At 42.4% G+C, this 19,838-nt stretch overlaps 1 protein-coding gene across 1 annotated transcript in view; it reads left to right on the top strand.

Annotated features, from left to right (window-relative positions):
- Positions 1–19,838, top strand: part of LOC147733656 (glycine amidinotransferase, mitochondrial) — a 48,734-nt gene that overhangs the window by 9,986 nt on the left and 18,910 nt on the right. Inside the window, exons 3-5 of the mRNA XM_086958244.1 lie at positions 4,363–4,558; positions 9,735–9,925; positions 10,977–11,114. Of these exons, the coding sequence (XP_086814370.1) occupies positions 4,363–4,558; positions 9,735–9,925; positions 10,977–11,114 (525 nt within the window). The remainder of the gene's footprint in view (positions 1–4,362; positions 4,559–9,734; positions 9,926–10,976; positions 11,115–19,838) is intronic.

Raw genomic sequence — 19,838 nt, 5'->3', positions numbered from 1 at the left:
TCCAGATATTTCTGATATCATATTTGTTAGCTGGCCTACAAACTTTTTGCTGTCTACAATTTGTAACACAAACTCTCTGTTGTCCACCTCAGGCTTCTTTATTCAACTAGACCAGAGACACCCTCCTTCATTTTCTGCTATACCTCCACTGTAAAGGATACAACATGGAGAAGGTATGTCTGTAGAGGCAGGCATCCACTATTGTTCTTCTCATCCCTAATAGAATAGTGCCTACACCCTGGAGCCTCACATTTTCAGTACAGTCTAAGATTCTCTGAGGCTCAAACAAATCAGGCAATCAGATTGGCTAAAGATCTTATTCTCTCACTCTCTACGTTAAGTCTTAGCGAGAACAACTACCTTCTTGTGTCTGCTTTATCGAAAAGCACATATAGTGCCCAGATCAGACAAGGTGATGCAAGCCAACTGATTATTAGCCTTATAAGGGACATTTACACCCAGTTAGCCTTGTGGTGACTGCTGCAAGCATGCCTACTGTGGGGCTGGAAGCCATGCCCACCCCAGATTCTTTCAGTGGCGGCTGCTAACATTTGAAAATGATGAGGCATAAAAGTTGTGGATGAGTTTAAAGTAGCAAGTGAGCGAAGCGAGTGAGCCCGAGTGACAAAAGGGGGGTTTGGCGGGCTTCTTCCCCTGAGAAAAGTTTGAAAAAAAGAGTACCAAATAGTGCATTTTATAGCAAGTTTGAATATAGAATTTAGTGACAAATCAAGGTGCTTTATATAGCAATTGTGGACAGGTAGTCTTGAAATATTTAAACACATTGAGTACTGCCTCATATCTTATTGAATTATATATGCACATTGGCTACTATAGTATGCAGATTGTACACTGTGACAACTTCAGACTCTTTAAAGTGTGTGCTTGCCCAGTGTCTTGCACTGCGTGCAGAATTGACACACTTTTGCTCTGAATCTCAATTGCAACTGGAATACCTGACCATTGCCCTGTGAGCTCTACACAGAGGGCAAGAATTGGATGGCTTGAAACTTAAACACCTTTTTGACCCACTGGCAGGGACTATGAGGCCTTCAGCCTCAACTCCAGAGCTTTGATTGCTGGCCATTTATGAACAGCTGGTGGCTATTCAGTTTGAGGTATGCACTATTTAAGAGTGATATTGGGACACCAAAAACTTTACATTTATGGGTGGCACCCTCATAAACATTGTCTACTTAGTTAAAAGCCTGAATTAGACAAGACCACTAAAAATATAGAAACATGAGATCTTTTAAATATAAACCTCCTAGGGAATGCAAGATGAATGCATGAAATGTAAATGCCAGACACTGAAACGCTAAGGATTGCTCTAATGTTATTAGCATTCACTGTTCAGAAGTTCTTCAGTGTTGTTGCTAGCCAAGACTTTACTGGCAAAAAACTTGCGGGATTTCTGAACATTGAATATTTAAAACTTTAAAGTTAAGGGCATGGATATTGAGCCCGAAAGGGACCTGCTTTCCTGTCAGTTTTGATTTGCACACTTTCCTGGGTGAAGCTGAGGCCAGGAAAGTCTTGTCCATCATCCAGTTAGGGCAGTCTTGAGCAGTCCAGTCCCAGCAGCAGTCGGCGGCACAGCCAGGCAGAGTTACTGTACACCAGTCCAATTCAAACGGTAAAAGCGGAGTATGTCTGTGTCTATGTACTGTTTTTTGTAGACCGCATATATCACCCAGAGGTTTCATAGCACTTTGCCAAGACTCAGGCACAGACAGAAAAGAAGGCTCGGAACAAAAGTGGTTTAGAATAGCCAGGTCGATTTATGAAACGTTGTGTGCTCGATCTCAGTTCGTAGGTGTATAGGCAGAGAGTTCCAGAGGGTGGGGGCCAATTCTGAAAAGGATTTACTACCATGCTTAACTGTTCAAACCTTTGGAACTATAAGTAGGTGTTTGTTTGCAGAGCGAAGTGTCCTAGAAGGCTGGTACTTCTGTAGTTTTGTTGCCAAATACTGAGGGCCCGGTCCATTTAGAATTTTATGGACTAGACAGCAGATTTTGAAGTCTATTTGCTTCTTTATAGGCAGTCAATGGAGCAATCTCGGATTAGGAGGGAGATCGGGCTGTAAGTTTTTTGAAACCAGTCTGGCTGCTGTGTTTTGCAGAACTCTTTAAAATGAATCTAACTGTGTCCTCCTTCCACCTTATGGGGACCTGTGAGTGTAGTATTGAGAGGTTGGAGAGCCTCGTTAGACATGGAGTGATAACTGAGCTGATTTTTAATAGAACCTGAGAAGATACTATATCAGAGGGGGAGCCTGATTTTACCTTTTTAAGTGCCAAAGAAACTTTTTCCAGAGAAAATTCTGAGAATTATTTTAAGGTAGAAACCACCAAATTCCAGTACTAGCTTATTTTGTACTCTATTACTGTGCAGCATACGTCGATTGGAGCTAGGTTAACGACACATAAGCAGCCTACATACCTTGCCTGCCTGACCCAACCATATCTAGAAACAGTGACTCCGCTTAATAGTCAATGAAAACATTGGCTTAAGATATATATGCACCATCGGACACATGGGCACACTGTACTCATGTAATGTAGGTTGATCAGATGGCCATACGAGAGCAGCAACTGCTCTGCATATTTGTCCCTCGGTAGAATAATAACTATCAATGCGGCAACTGCTGTGGTACTGGGGTCTCCCAGCAACAATACAGCTGTCTCCAACCAAAAATCCCAGTAAAATTCACAACACACTGAAACAAGCATTCACATGGCCAATAGGTCTCGCATTTGAGACCTTATAAGTATTTAGTTATGCAGCACAATATCCTTGGTGCAATAACATCAACTGGTGCGTGGCGAACACTAATAAGGTCCCAAAGGCGAGACCTATTGGCTATGCCAATGCTTGTTTAGTTGGCAGGTCTGGCATAACACTAGATCCCCTCCCAAGGGTTATGGTGTATCCATGTTTTATAAGGAAAAAAATACTCCTTGCTGTACATTAGAAGGATATTTTAAGTCACCTCAGAGTTTCATGACCTTATAAAGGAACTTGTTGTATGGCCATGTTTCACTATAAGGTCATAGAACTCCTCTGTGACTTGTAATGCCCTTATAGTGTACAGCACAACGACGGCCCGTGGATGGAGTTACGGTGGGGCAGGAGGGCCGGGAGGCGGATGGGCAGGGTGGAGGTTGCTAAAAACCGGCATATGGATAATTGCAGGTAAGTAAACAATTTAATTAATAAAACGAATTTCGTAGCTCGCACTGCATTGCATTTTGCGATGCAAGGCGCACTACGAAATTCGTTTTATTAATTAAATTGTTTACTTACCTGCAATTATCCATATGCCGGTTTTTAGCAACCTCCGCCCTGCCCCTCCCCCTCCCCGCCCTCCTGCCCCACCGTAACTCCATCCACGGGCCGTCGTTGGTACAGCAGGGGATATTTTATCCCATAAATGTTGCCGTCTCTGGGTGGTGGTGACTTTATAATGTACAGGGCTTCAAGATGGGTGGTTTGTAAATGTCATCAGAACCTTGAGATAGCAATATAAAAACGTTTCAACAAAGTTACCTGATATATAGTTGTATATTACCTGTTATAGTGCAGTTAGTGTAAATGCTTTTACTAAACAGGGAAAGGTTTATTGAAGGCAGCTAGTAAAATACTGAACTATATTGAATGTCTGAAGTTGAAAGAAGAGGGAATATTTTATAATGTAGCTAAGAATACATGGTTCCAGATAAAACAAGGTTTGCTTTCTTGAGATTCTGACTATAGGAATCAGAGACTATTGATCCTACAGTCAGCAATCTAGAGCTAACAATGGGCCTTGATTGTATTTAGTATGTTCTGCTTTCATTAATAAACTATTGATTAAATATGCTGTGGTTGTGCTCAGAGATTCTTTAAGCTACTTCTGCAGTATTCAACTAAGAATGGGCCCTCGTATTTAGGATTTTCATATTTCTCTTAGGTTTCACAAATAGACTGCTAACTAAACAATACACGTTTGCTGAATTCAGAGGTGTTTGAAATTTCTCCTGCAACGTTCATTTAACAAGGGCCATATTTTCAATTTCAATGTTCCAGTTTTGCTTCAGCTTTCATGAAGAGGTTACAGATTAAACAACGGGCAATGGTAAATTTCTTCAGAGGCTGTCATTATGATGTCTTTTCCACAAAACATGGAAAAACCACTGTCCCTTTAAAATATGGTTTTCAAAGCAATTACATTTTGTGCAATTAAAGCACTCAAACATGTGTGTGTGTGCGCAAAGAGAGAAAATTGCATTTTAAAAAAACATGCTTTGCAAGATAGTGTTGCATTGATTTAAGATGTTGGGGAGAGAGAACTTCTGACTTTTTGTTTTTCCCTCTTAGGCAAACACTTATGAAAAACACTGGCCATTTTACCAGAAGCATGGGGGGCAGAGCTTCCCTCCTGAACATGTCAAAAAGGCTGTTGCTGAGATAGAGGAAATGTGCAATATACTGAAATTGGAAGGAGTGACTGTTAGGAGACCAGAAGTCATTGACTGGTCAGTCCGGTATAAAACTCCGGACTTCGAGTCTTCAGGTAAGCCACAGTGATATAACAGAAACTTCCTAAAACACTTAAAAGAGCGCCAGTAAGAGATTTGATTGCAGTTTCTGAGCTCGATATTTGACAGGCCCGCTAGGATATTGTTATTCATGTCTATGTACTGTTTCTTCTAGAGCGCACATATCACCCAAAGGTCTCATAGCGCTATTGCCGCGACTTAGGAATAGACAGAGAAAATGGCTGAATATAAGAGAAATTTAAAATAGCCAGGTCTTAAGGGACTTATGAAACTTTGAATGCTCAATCTCAGTTCGTAGGTGTATAGGCAGAGAGATCCAAAGGGTAGGGGCCAATTTCGAAAAGGATTTATTGCCCTGCTTAGCTGTTTGGACTGTGGGAACTATTAGTAGGTGTTTATTTGCAGAGGAAGTGTCCTGGAAGGCCGATACTTCTTTAATTGGCCCTGTCTATTGAGGGTTTTGTGAACAGGACAACAGATTTTGAAGTCTATCCGTTGAAGCGACCTCAGACTGAGAACAGAGGGAGATTGCCCTGGAAGGTTTAAAACCAGTCTGGCTTATGCAAGGGTGAGATGCCATGCTTGGTAGAGATGCGAAAGTTCGAGGTGCTGTCCATCCTGGTGTTTGAATCTGGTCTGCAGGTTTGCCATTATAACACATTAATCGACGTGGCTTTTATAAATCCATCCGAGTAATCTAGTCTTGTTTTATGCTTTCCACCTAGTAATGCAAATGCTAGATCCTGCTGGCCTGTTGCATTTCTTATATTTTCTGTTCTTGATTTCCACTGCTAGACTGACGTTTTGTAGCTCATCTCACAAGTGACTAGTCTCTCTGCCTTTAGAATATTGTGTGATGCAGAAACCGAAAAGTTGATTTATTGGATGATTTACTGGTGATGGTTTTTTTGTAACACGCTTTAGTTATAATTCCAAAATGCACCAACAGTATAGAATAAATGTGTTGTATTGCCACAACATAACGTATTCCTGTACAAAATAGTTGTTGACTGTACATTTTAAAGGATCATGAAGTACTTGCCGATAGAACAACACATTTAAGGTAAATTCAGGGGGACTGGTGCTAGCAAAGAGATGCTGGGCATACACTGGGCGCAGCCTCGGATGCCAAACACGCCCACTCAAGAGAGTGGGCGGTGGCTGAGGAGCGAAGGGTGAGATTAGTGCGCACGGGTTTATGGTGAACCAACTGGATAGTACTGAGCTAAAGGGGCTAGATTTACGCCTCCCACCCTAGACGCTAATTCAGAAAAGCCCCCAGATTGGCATACTGTTTACCGGGAACCCAGTGGAAAGCGGGTGAATAAAAACAGATGAGAATGAGGGTCACAGTAGACCCACTAAACCTTTTCAGAGTTGCCACCACACTACCACCCTCGACCTGAGAGGAGGTTATTCAATATATGATACGATTGTGTGAGTCACCTGAGGAGTCGGGCCTCCGTCCACTCCGCCCCACCCCCTTGCGCTGAGCTGTGGGTTCAGAAGGCGTGTATTTGTTAATGAATGGGCTGATCAGCTGCCTAGTTTCTAAACGTTTTTTCTGCATGTCACTTTGATACCTGTTGAACTCTGTATGGTTAAATAGAGATAAAGTGGTTGGAGGAGCAGGACTGAGTCAATGAGAAATACGCAGCATAGAACTTACAGGGGGTATTGTTAGACTACTCATGGGCTGGTGACTGAGGCTCAGATACACAAAGGGAAAGTTAGACCAAAAGTCTAACTTGAAACAAAATTAACTTTACTACTTTTAGGTTTTCACAAAGGTAAATTACTACTAGTAACTTCACTGCTAGTATGTTTACTAGTAGTAACTTTACTACTAGTAAGTCTACTAGTAGTAAAGTTACTTGTAGGAACTTACGTTTGAATATCAACAAGTTAGCAAGTGAGACTTAAGTAGTAAAGTTAGAGTTAAGTCAAAGTTTACTACTTTTTGGTATCCACAAGGGTAAGTTACTGCTTGTGTGCAAAGCAAGAGGGGAGTAAGACGTTTAAAAAAGGAAGAACAGTGCAAATGGGAGTAAGTGATTTGTGAAAAGAAAAAAAAAGCAAGGGGAGTAAGTATGTAAACAAGCATTGGTAAATGCACCAGGTTTCGCCTATGTGATTAATAATAAGCTTTTTTGTTGTAAGTTGTAGCTTGCTGATTAATTGTACAATCTAAGGCCCGGAAAGTCGATTAAAATGTTGTGACTTGTTTATGTACAAAAAGGCAATATATTGTGCTGTTACTAGTGGCATAGTGTTGGTAAGTAATAGCAACATTTTGAAAAATGAAAGGAAAGAGGGAAATAATAGAATTAAATGATGTAATAGCAATATGTGTTTAGAGGAGTTCTGACAACCTTTGGGCCTGGTGCCACTGCACCTTCTGCACCATTCAAATCATACCCTTAAGGCCTGCAAGATAACTGCATTTTGACTACCTGGTTAGTAGTAAAATATAGCAATTGTTGATGTTAAAGGAGTTAAGACAACTTTTGACCCCGGCGCCACACTGCTTGCTGTACCATTCAAATCATGACACTATTGACTGTAAGGTAACTGCACTTGCGACTGCCTGTTTAGTAGTGAACTATTGCAATATTCGGTGTTTAGAGGGTTCTTAGAGCTTTGTTCCTAAGTCCTGGTGTCCTCTCACTTGGTGGGGAGGCAGATCTGACCTTCAGGAGCGCAGTGTCCACTTCATGGGGGCTGCTGTGCCGGGCTGGTCAGGGAACAGCAACACAGTAAACCAGTTTTGCAGTTTGGTGCATGCAGAGTTAAGGGGAGTAGCGCCTCTACTCCAAGGGAGATTGAGTGGCGATTTATGAAGGGCTGGCATTATCCTGGGGTTCTTGGAAGATGGTCATCTGCAGGATGAGTCGCTGGGTTACGTTTGTCGACACTTAGTGTGGGAGGCAGGTTTGGTGCAAAACGTCTACAGCTTTCTTCAGTTCTTGCTTTTTCTTGCTACTCTCGGTGTCCTTCTCTTCTTGATCTGTCAAATCTAAGTTCCTGGTGTCAGGGGTTCCACCAAAATGCTCAATGTTGGTGCGTTACGGGGCATGACAGGTAGTAGCCAGTGGGCTACTTACCTTTAGGGTGTCTACACCTTCCATTTGACCACTTCTTATGGGCATAACCGTGATCCAGAGAGCCAAAACCAAGATGGTAGAATTCTAAAAGTCGGGTCCACATCAGGTAGCCTATCTTCGTGGTGGTACTAGCCTCAGATGGGAGATGCGCCTCCTAACTAGCTAATTTTCCTGCCTGTCCTGGGGCTAAATGGGCCTGGGGCAGGAGGTGGCATTTCCTCTGTCTGGGGAAGCCTTGGGTTGCATATCAAAGGCAGAAGAAGTCTTTGAAGCCTCCTGTTTTGATATGCTGATCACTTAGCCATCCTGCTTGGAGGAGGTGACAACACCTCCAGCCAGAGTAGGCATTGTTTCTTACCTTAGATCACAGGGTTTTACCTGCAGGGGGTCAGAAACCTGTCTGTGGTGACAGGCTGGTCTTCATCAGTCAGCTAGAGCACTAGTAGACTGTAGGTTTCCAGTGGCACCTCTAAGGTGCCCTCTGGGTACTTGTATTAATAAATCAATGACTGGAATTAGTGTGGGCTATTAATATGAGGTGTTTGATACCAAACATCTCTAGTTTAAGTTTAGCCATCACGTAGCTGGGGAACTTGTGAACGCCAATATCCAGCACATGAAATCAAAATGGCGTCCCCTGTTCACTTGTAATGTCTAAGAATTGGCTTAAATTACTGGGGCATATCTGCTCATGCAGATTAGTCCACACATGTAGTAAATTGCACCCTGCCATAGGGCTGTAAGGCCTGCTGTAGGGGTGACTTACCTATACTGCACGCAATGTCTGCAGGAGTGGCACACAGGAGGTGTGCCATATCGTGTCTTCACTTTTCTCTACACCATGGCACACAGTCTGCAATAGCAGTTTGCATGTGGGTGCTGAGGAGTCCCTTATGGTGGCACAATACATGATGCAGTTGTTAGAGACCCTCTTTAGCCTCATTGCCCTAGGTACCAGGGGTACCTTTTACTAGGGACTTACAAGGGGTGATTAAGGTATTGCCAATTGGGGAAACAATTATACAGTTTTGGGAAAGAGATCTGGCACATGGGAACTGTACAGCAGGAGCCCAGTGCGCTTTCTGTCAAAATTGCATCAGATACCAGGCAAAAAAGTGGGGATGACCATGCTAAAAAGTGTCCCTTTTCTGCAGTACCCCTTCGCACGGAAAAGGGGGAATCCTAGAGATTTCCTTGCAAGCACCATTTATGCAGTTTGCAGAAGGAAAGCAAGTAGAGTGCAGTGCCAGTGATGCCCGACTTGGCACATTTGTGAATAGCGCATCATGATCGACTGCTTGGGAGTTGAGAAGGATGAGGATGGAGGAGAGATGATTATGTGCAAAGGTTATGATCTATCAATGTTGGGTTTGGATCATTTAGACTTTTCACATTGTGGTGACTTTGGAATCTTAGAAGCTGGTGGACAATGAAACTATGAGGGAAAGAGCGATAGAAAAGAAGAAACATAGAGTGGCACCTAAGAAAAGACGCTAGCCAAATGATTGCTGCTTGAGATCTCTCACATACTGGTAAAGCGGACAAGAGGAGAGCATGTGGAGTCATTGCCGAGGGGTTAAAGCTTGAAAGTGGGTTCCATATTCATGTGGAAGGCAGGAGCTGCTTTGAAATTGTATTTTCACTCTAAAGGGATCAATAGTACAGTCTGATCTTAAGTCTTGTCTATTAATCATCTATCTTTATACCTCAGCTTTACTAGTGGGTCACATGCTGTCACATAAAATGGGAAGAAAAGTTCAGCGAGGAGAGGCATACCTGGTAGAGGTCAGGCGTCTTGCATTTCTTCTGGAAAGCATCTCGCATAATTTTAAGAGTGCTAAGAAAGTTCTTCCCGCCAATACAGTTGTGGGCATGCCAAGAATCCCAAGATAATGCGCACAACCCTTAGCTGCCATGTATTAACCATGAATTATCCATTAAGTGAAGCACCATTCAAGGAAACGTTGAAGATTGATTATATTAATGCCATTGCAATGATATTCACTACCGGAGCTCAAACGTTCATTGCATGACGTGATTACATGCTGTTATTCCCATTATAAATGGTATTATATTTTTTATGCAGGCCTTTATGCTGCAATGCCAAGAGACATTCTACTAGTGGTTGGAAATGAAATAATTGAGGCACCTATGGCGTGGCGTGCTCGCTTCTTTGAATACAGAGCATATAGACCTCTTATCAAGGAATACTTTCGCCGCGGTGCCAAATGGACCACTGCACCCAAACCCACAATGGCTGATGAACTTTATGACCAGGTATCCCAATTACTTCTATTTATGTGTGTGGTGATGATTGGCCTACATACATGCAACAGTTTGGATCATTTGTGATTTTACCAGTGACCGGCTGCTAGCATGTCCAGTCCTGGGTTTTAAGCGGCGCAGTCTAGGATTATTCACGTCCCTGAATGTCCGGAAAAGGAGTAAAAGAGCAGAATTGGACCATACTATCCATGGCAGCCTGGATCTAAGGCCAGCTTCAATCTGGGTTCAACTCTCCTTTTATCACCGGCATGGGACACTATAAAGTAAGATGTTTTTTTTGTTAACGTGTTCATTACAGAGTTATAATGCACTTTTCAGAGTAATGTAAACAAAACCTTAAGAGCGTGCTCAGAACCATGCTTGATTCCTTTCTAAATGTGCTCTCTGATTTCACATAAATCGGGTGACTCTCTTCCATGCTTCTTCACAAAGTCACCCTTAACCCCCAGAAAAGCTGACCTCTTTACATGTCAAAAAAGCAAAAACATTTCTTGTTATTATGTTGCAAACAAATGTTAAAGTTTCTAATCGCTTTCTTTTAAACCGGCCAATATTTATTTTGTTTGAAGCTAACATTTATTTCGAAATTTATTTGTACTTTGTTTCCTATTAAGAAGAAAAATCCAAATTCTATAGTAAAAGTATTAGGGTTCTGACCCAATATTCTCGCTATAAGACTCGTGGTCTGTGTGAAGAAGTACTTTAAATCACGTTATGGAAATTATTTTAAAGCACTAACACTATTAAATGGCAGATAAACGAGGAACCGTTTAATAAAACCCGTGGTATTTATGCCAAATCACTAATAGTATAACTCACTTTTTACTGAAGACCTTGCATTTTTTGACCACACTGTCGTGTCGTGACCCAGTCATCACCTCTCTGAGAAATCCAGGCCTAAAACATCTATTACAGCATATATTATGTTATAATTGTCTTCTGATTTCTCTTGGGTTCCTTTAAAAAATAGCAATTGGTTTGCGTTTTTTCTTCCACTGACTATGCTTCACTTACTGTGTTTTTACCCGTTTGTTATTTCCAGGATTACCCAATCCGTACTGTGGAAGACAGGCATAAACTGGCTGCTCAGGGAAAATTTGTGACAACCGAGTTTGAGCCGTGTTTTGATGCTGCTGATTTTATGAGAGCTGGAAGAGACATTTTTGCGCAAAGGAGTCAGGTAGAAGTCGAAAGTTTATATGTGTTCCTTAAAATAGTTCAAGATTCAGTATGTTGTCTTTGCTAGATTTACACTGTGTGATTGCTCATTTAAAAAGACATTGTTGACCACACGTGAGGAAAAGGTTATTCATTTTTGTTATCGGCTATTTGCAAGATCTACATCAGCAGTGATATTTGAGTACCTTTCAGTTAGTGATAGTAATGAATGTTATTTGCAACTCTGCGAAAATTACCTGACAAGTTTCTAGATGTTTTCTTAGAAAACGTTTAAGTTCTTAATACATTCAGGAATAAACACACATTTTTGCTTGCAAACATTTTTCCCCTTGGAGAAACCCTTTCCCACTATTTTCGGGGAGAGGAAGGCCAAAGTCAAGGCTGTCGAACCGACGAAGCCGACACCGAAGGGAGTCGACACACACAAAAGGCCCGAACCAAAAGAAGGGTTCGATCCTCGGTCGAGGCCTGCGGACAAGGCAAAGACAGGCTCCAAGGACCCTGTCGAGTCGACGCAACCGAGCCCATTCATAGCCAAAGAGGTGTCGGAGTCACTCCAACGCATCAAACATAAGGCTACAGCAGTCGGGCCGAAGAAGGCCCCAACACCGAAGCTGGTCGTAAACGTTCAGCCCGCGTCGACACCAATCAAATGCGGTGTTGTATACTGCCCACACTGTTATCTGTGACCACGAGATGGCACGTGGCTGTGGCTTTGCCTGTGACATCTCGTGGCTGTCTCTGGCTGTTGTGCACATGCCTTGTGCAGCATCTTTTGAATGTGCTTGCTGAGATCTGTGGTTTAGAACTGTGGCATTATGAACTGATGCACTGGACTTAACAGGACGTGTCTCTAATAAACTCCTGCTACATTCAACTCCTCGAGTCCTCCAGTCTTTCCTACTCTGGCGACGAGGGTGAAAGGTCGTTCTCATCAACTTACTGAAGATTTCGTCAACATTTAAAAAAAAAAAAAAGGAAGAGAATTTTCAACAAATCTTTCCCTGGCTTACTCGATCTGGAGATTCTCGCAGCGACGCAAGCGGTTCCTCGCAGCTACTCCGACGACTCGCCCTTCGGTTTCGGAGGTATTTTAACGTGTTTTCAGCGTTTTTCAGGCTCTGAAGACTTTCTCATAGCGCGAGTGCTCAGCGCGCGTCTCTGTCTGCCCTACGAGCTTCTGACTTCACGCGCGCATGCGCGAACTACGTGAAGACGTCACACGCTGTCAAGACAAGGGCAATCTCCTCTAAAGAGAAAGCGATTTCTACGGCGGCCATTTTAAATTGGTAACCATCATCGGATTGCTTCTTTTTTCACCGTTTTTTATTTTCAAGTCGTTCTGTTTCCTGAAATTTATTCTACACGATCGTCTATCAACTCGACCTCATACAAAGGTATTTTCCTGATATTAAAAGTACTTTTGTTTAGACTTTCAAAATATTTTTTTTTAACACATCAAAATAATTATTTTACATCAACAATTCTGACATGAGTGGAATTGTTCCTCCTCCTTCGTTTTTGGCTAATAAAGGTGACCCTCCCATGGAGTGGGAAATATGGGAACCTGTTTTTCTAGCTTATGTTGAGGTTATGGATGGCACTGAATGTGAACCTGAGAGGAAATTATCTCTTTTAAAACATTGCCTAGGTGGAATTGGATTAAAAGAATTCGTCACTCTTCCAGCCTTAACTAATCCTGGAGAAAAAGATGTGTATGAATGTGCAGCAGAACAACTAAAAATTAGATTTGGAAAGAAAAAGAACGTTGTTATGGAGAGATTTATTTTCTATTCTCGCAAACAATCTGCAGATGAACCGATTGATGACTTTGTATCATCTCTCAGATCTCTTGCCGTAACGTGTGATTTTGAACATATAACTTACGAACAGGTACTAAGAGACCAAATACTGATGAGAACAAATAATAAAAAGGTCCAGGAAAGACTTTGGACAACCTCGGATATGTCTCTAAATGCAGCTATTGACATTGCAAGGTCGATTGAACATTCCGAGAAATTCGTAAAGGAGATAAGAGGGAATGAAAAGGGAGATGTCTTTAGCGTTTCCAAAGAAGGAGAGAAATTCAGGAAACCATTTACTTCTAGAAGTGATTCTGCTAGTAATAAGAGTGACTCAAAATTTAAGTACTCTAAAAGTGATAAGAAGAGCAACACTCAGTGGATTTGCTTCAGATGTGGAAGTCCAAACCATTTAGCAAATTCTAAAGTTTGTCCTGCCCTTGATAAAATGTGTATGAAATGCAATAAGAAAGGGCATTTGACAAAGTTTTGTAAATCTACTACGAACAAAGTTAACATAGTTCAAGATTTTGATGAATACGATTCTAATGAAAATTATATTAATACAGTTATTAATATTTGTGGTAGTGAAGGTGTAAGTAAATTTCCATCCTGTGATGTGATTATAGAGGGGAGAACAATTAACATTTTTGTGGACACCTGTGCATGGTATACATTATTGGGTTTAGATGTTGTAAAAAAAAACTGGCCCAACAAAATTTTACTTGAGTCCGACATTTCTCCAGGGGGTTACACTGGACACAGGATTGAATTGGTAGGTTATTTTTGGGGGAAAATCACCTTCTCAGGGGAATCCACATACGGTAAAATATACGTCGCTAAGTCTGGGCAGCCTTTGTTAGGATGGCCACACCAAGATCAATTGGGCATTAAGATAGACCCTAGAGCTAATCCCCCTGTTTACTCTGTTACTAACACCAATGATCCAGATCGTAATCTCATGGTTGATAATCTAAAATCTGAGTTTCCTCATGTGTTCAGTGGAAAACTCTGTCAATTTTTGGGTTTTAAACACACTATTAAACTCAACGATGGTGTTGTTCCTGTTCGGCACAGAGTCAGGAACGTCCCTCTTACTTACAGGGATAAACTTAAGGTGCTTCTCAAAGATTTGTGTGACAAGGATATCATTGAGCCCATTGAGTCCTCCCCGTGGGTTTCCCCGATCGTTATTTCGGTCAAATCCAACGGCGAATTGAGACTCTGTGTTGACCTTCGCAGTTTAAATAACTCTATTTGGGTGGATGCTCATCCCTTGCCAAATTTGCATGAGATGGTTTCAACATTGGGAGGTGCTGTGATTTTCTCGTGTATAGATTTGGCAAGCGCCTATCATCAAGTCGTTCTAGATGATGATTCCAAAAATTTGACGGCTTTTATTACGCCAGAAGGCCTCTTTAGATACAAACGCATGCCTTTTGGGTTGGCTAGTGCTGCCTCCGTCTTCCAAAGACTGATGAAAGAGACACTTGAAGGGTTGACAGGGGCAATCGCCTTTCAAGATGATATTCTTGTATTTGGGAAAAATGTAGAGGAGCATGATATTAATTTAAGGAATGTCATTTCCGCCTTGTCCTCTAAAGGTCTTACTCTTCGTCTTGATAAGTGTAAAATAAGAGAAAGAGAAGTTGAATATTTGGGACATTCCATAAGTGGTTCTGGGATCAGACCTAAGCAAAAACACATAGAGAGCATCATTAAAGCTCCTGTACCCGTTTCAAAGGAACAATTGGTAGCCTTTTTAGGATTAATAGAATTCTATGCCAAATTTATTCCAAATTTCTCTTCCAAAGTTGATTCCTTCAGACCACTTCTAAAGAAGAACGCAAGGTTTTTATGGTCTGATGTTATGACGGAGGCATTTCAGAATCTTAAAGCGTATGTTGTGAATGCACCTTGTTTAAGACCTTTTGTCATTGGGAAAAAATGTACCATCATGGTAGATGCAAGTAGCACAGGGCTAGGAGCCGTGCTCATGCAGAATGACTGTGGAAAAGAATGGATAATCGCCTATGCTTCAAGGGCTTTGAGGGACGCTGAAAAACACTATTCAGTTATTGAAAGAGAACTATTGGCGTCAGTTTGGGCAGCCGAACACTTTAAAACATTCTTGTGGGGAACAAAATTCATTATCAAGACGGACCATAAGCCTCTCATTTACATGATGGCACCAGGTGGAGGTCGAACTTTATCAGCTCGCTTAGCCAGGTTGGCATCTAGGCTACAGTCTTTTCATTTTGAGATGGTGTATGTAAAGGGGAAAACCAACATTCATGCTGATTGTATGTCTAGGTTGCACACTTCCTGCGATCTTCCATCTGACAATGACGAATGTGAAGTTGCGTTTACTTCGCAAGACATCATGCTAGTGTTTGGGGAGAAGTTTGATTTGAGTAAAGAGTCCTGGGCAAGAGAAATGGAGAAGAGTGTTGAATTGACTCAGGTTAAGAATTACATTCTACAAGGATGGCCTGAACAAAGGAAGTTTTCAGGCGATATGATGAGTTATGCCAAAGTTCAAGATGAGTTAGCTGTTGAAAATGGGGTTCTAATGCGAGGTGATAAATTCATTCCTCCTTTTGCTTTAAGAAATACTATTATTAGTATTGCCCATGAAGGGCACTTAGGAATTTCTTTTACCAGGAGACGCGTAAAAGATTTCTTTTGGTGGCCAGGAGTGGATGGGTGTGTGGAACACTATGTCCAAAAATGTCCAGAATGTGCCAACAGTGATAAGTCTGCTGTTCCTTTACGTCCTGAACCTTGTCCTGTGGAATATCCTCTTGGTCCTTGGCAGAAATTAGGTCTTGATTTCATTGGTCCATTTTCTGTTCTACCTGAGCGTGAGAGATTTGGGATGGTTTTAATAGATTACTTCTCAAAGTGGCCAGAGGTAAAGATGGTTAAAGAGATAACAACTAGGAACGTAGTAGAGTTCTTGGATGATGTTTTTTGCAGGGAAGGAATTCCAGAAGAAATAGTGACGGACAATGGACCACAGTTTATTAGTAAGGATTTTCAAGGCTTTATCACCAAATGTGGGATTTTGCACAATAAGATTGCTGTGTTCCACCCTGAAGCCAATGGCCAAGTTGAAAGATTCAACAGAGTTGTAAAGGAGGCGATCCAACTTTCTGTTAAAGGTCAATTAAATTGGCGTAATGCCCTTCAGTCTATGTTATTGTCTTATAGGACATCTCCTAACTCTGTCACTTTGGTTAGTCCATTTGAACTTTTAAGGGGTCGTAAACCCAGTACCCGTCTAACCCCATGGTGGTTAAAAAAAAGTTTAGGTGAGAATGGTGTTTCTTCAAGAGTAGATTATGAGTTGGTTCGAGATAGAGTCAGCGCATATAAGGATAAGATGAAGGAAAGGATGGAAGCAAAGCAGGGATCTGTTAGCAAACATATCATCTCAGTTGGAGATCTTGTCCGTATTAAAAGAAAGGAAGGTGTTCTGAAAGGGGGTGAAATTTGGTCCGGTCCCATGGAAGTTGTTGAAGTTTTCAAGCACGCTGTCAGAATTGAGGATGGAAGTGTTTGGAACTTGAACAGAGTTTCTGTATTTAAAGGTCAAGGTATGCCGAGTGGGGGTGTTGTGTCAAGCGATGACAGCAATGTTTTTCTTGATTTTGAATCTGGTAATGTGGGAACATCTTCAGGATGTCTTTTGAATGAGAATGGGAACCCTGAGGACGTAAGGACTTTTCCTTCCACTGTGGTTTCAAAAAAATGTCTTAGGCCTCACCGTCTCCCCGAGAGATACAAGGATTTTGTCATGAATTAAAATTTTAGGATTGTTTAGGTTATTATTTTCTTTTTTTGTTCACTACTAGAATTTTGTCATGTGTTAAGATTTTGCTACTGCATAGACTTTGTTTTTTTTTATTTTTTTTATTTACAGGAAGGGAGGTGTGTTGTATACTGCCCACACTGTTATCTGTGACCACGAGATGGCACGTGGCTGTGGCTTTGCCTGTGACATCTCGTGGCTGTCTCTGGCTGTTGTGCACATGCCTTGTGCAGCATCTTTTGAATGTGCTTGCTGAGATCTGTGGTTTAGAACTGTGGCATTATGAACTGATGCACTGGACTTAACAGGACGTGTCTCTAATAAACTCCTGCTACATTCAACTCCTCGAGTCCTCCAGTCTTTCCTACATGCGGGTTGCCACTGACGGTGCATCCGAAGATGTTCGAACCAAAGAAAGGTATCAGAGCCATCAAAAAAGTGTCGATGGAAGTGGAGGCTACAGAGGAGCCTGAAGAACAGGAGTCGTGGCAGTTCATCGACTCGGAAACTGGTAGACTGTCCATATATAAAAGGAAGATCATACCAGAAACACCCATAGAGTCATATAGGATTTCCTTAAAAAAGAAGAGGGATTCAACAACATCGCCAGTTCTTGTGGAACCTCTCCAATCCTATAGTCAAGAACCTCAGACTTTTTCATCCACATACTCAGATGTGGATGCAGGGGATGACGAAAATGAGGATGACACTTATCATGTGCACACTGATCCCGATGATCAAAACCAACCATGGGCAGAACCAGCTGACCCAAAAGATCCGCACACTGCCCCTGACACACAAGTATACAGTGTAAAAACATCTCCCACTGAGGACACTACTGCCTTTAACGCCCTTATTGAAAGAGCGGCAAGTAACCATGACGTGAAACTACATGCTGACCCTGTGGAGGAAGACTTTCTGGTCGACACCTTTTCCACTTCAGAAAGAACAGTCAAGACCCTGCCAATGCTAAAAGGGGTCCTTAAGCATGCTGGTGACATTTTTAAGGAAACCACCAGGGCCAGGGTATTAAACCCAAGAATTGAAAAGAAATATAGACCGGCACCTGTGGACCCTACTTATATAAGAGGACAGTTGTCATTGGACTCATTAGTTGTTTCTAATGCACGTAAGAGAGCAAACTCCCAGACAACAGGTGATGCTCCTCCTCCTGACAAGGAGTCAAAAGTACTGGAAACTTCAGGAAAAAGGGTGGCAGCGCAGGCAGCTAACATCTGGTGCATTGCCAACACTCAGGCACTCTTAGCCAGATATGACAGGTCCCATTATGATACCCTTGAGGCACTGTTGCAACACCTACCAGATCAGTACAAGGAGGGTGCAGAACTACTAATCCAAGAAGGAAAGCTTATAACCAATGCTTCCATCAAGTGCGCGCTAGACGCAACTGACACTGCAGCAAGGGCCATTAACACTAGCATCATGTTAAGGAGACATGCCTGGTTAAGAATCTCGGGATTCAAGCCAGAAATACAAACTTCTATTCTCAATCAGCCAGTTAACCCGGACTACTTATTTGGACCTGAGGTTGACACCACCCTTGAAAAAATTAAAAAAATACACAGAGACTGCAAAGTCTATGGGGGCTCTGCAGTCCCAGCAGTTTCGGGGTGGCTCCTTTCGTCACTCCAATACTAGAGGACCTTCAAGAGGCCAATCCACACAGCAGACACAGTACAATAAAGGAGGTACACAATCCACCTACAATAAAAACAACAGGGGTGGATATCGTGGAAACAACATCAAGGGCAGAGGAAGAGGAAACAACAATTCCAGATCCTCTGCCAATAACAAACAGTGACGCCCTGTCACTGCCCCCGACCACTTAACACCTGTCGGGGGGAGACTACAACAGTTCCTGCCGGTCTGGAAATCCATCACCACAGACAGGTGGGTGAGAGACATTGTCCAGTATGGGTATTGTCTGGAATTAACATCCACTCCACCCAACATACCACCAAGACACCGTCCTATGTCCGCAGAGCACTTACACTTATTGCAGCAGGAGGTCGTCAGCATGCTGCAAAAAGGAGCCATAGAGCTTGTGCCTGTAGAAGACCAAGGCTCAGGGGTGTATTCTCTGTATTTCTTAATACCCAAAAAGGACGGGTCTCTCAGACCTATACTAGACCTCAGGCCTCTGAACAGTTACATTCTGTCAGAGCATTTTTATATGCTCACATTACAGCAGGTTCTGCCGTTACTCAGTCAGGGAGACTTCCTCGCAACACTGGATCTAAAAGATGCGTATTTCCATATACCCATACACCCATCACACAGACGGTATCTCAGATTCACTATTCAGAATCAACATTATCAGTTCAAAGTCCTCCCTTTCGGAGTAACGACGGCACCCAGGGTGTTCACAAAGTGCCTAGCGACAGTAACAGCACACCTAAGAAAACAGCACATACATGTCTACCCTTATCTGGACGACTGGCTTATTCAAGCAAAGACGGCCCAGCAGTGTGCCAGCCACATGTCCCACACCATTTATTTATTATTTATTTATTTTATAGCATTTGTAAGGCGCACAGCTACCCACAAAGGGTTTCCCGGCGCCGAATTAGCAGATCACGGGCACAGCTAGAGAGAGAAAAATCCGAGGATACTTATTTGTCGAACAACCAGGTCTTTACACTTTTTCTAAAGTTCCTGTAGTTTTCTTCTTTGCGTATTTGGATGGGCAATGTGTTCCAAAGGGTTGGACCCAGATATGAAAACGATCTCCCGCCCATTCTAGCCCGTTTATACCTGGGAACCGCAAAGGTCGCTGATGTAGCTGAACGAAGATTGCGATTGGGAAAGTAGGGCTTGGCAAGATCTTGAAGATACTTGGGGGCGGTCCCAGCTTTGATTTTGAACAGATAGCTCAGGGTTTTAAAGCGAATCCGGTTTTCAACCCTGAGCCAGTGTAGATCCCTAAGATGTTTAGTGATCCTGGCGTGTCTGGGTATTCTGCAAAGCAGTCTGGCCGCAGCGTTTTGTACCAGTTGTAAGCGTCTTACTGCTGCTTTGTTTGCACCCAGGTACAAGATGTTACCGTAGTCAAGCCGAGAAGTTACTAAGGCATTGACTACGGTCTTCT

Source organism: Lissotriton vulgaris, chromosome 2_1 (genome assembly GCF_964263255.1).
Source record: "Lissotriton vulgaris chromosome 2_1, aLisVul1.2, whole genome shotgun sequence".
Lineage (NCBI taxonomy): Eukaryota > Metazoa > Chordata > Amphibia > Caudata > Salamandridae > Lissotriton > Lissotriton vulgaris.
Note: the sequence above shows the minus strand (reverse complement) of the source record. Positions and strands in the feature narration are given on the sequence as shown.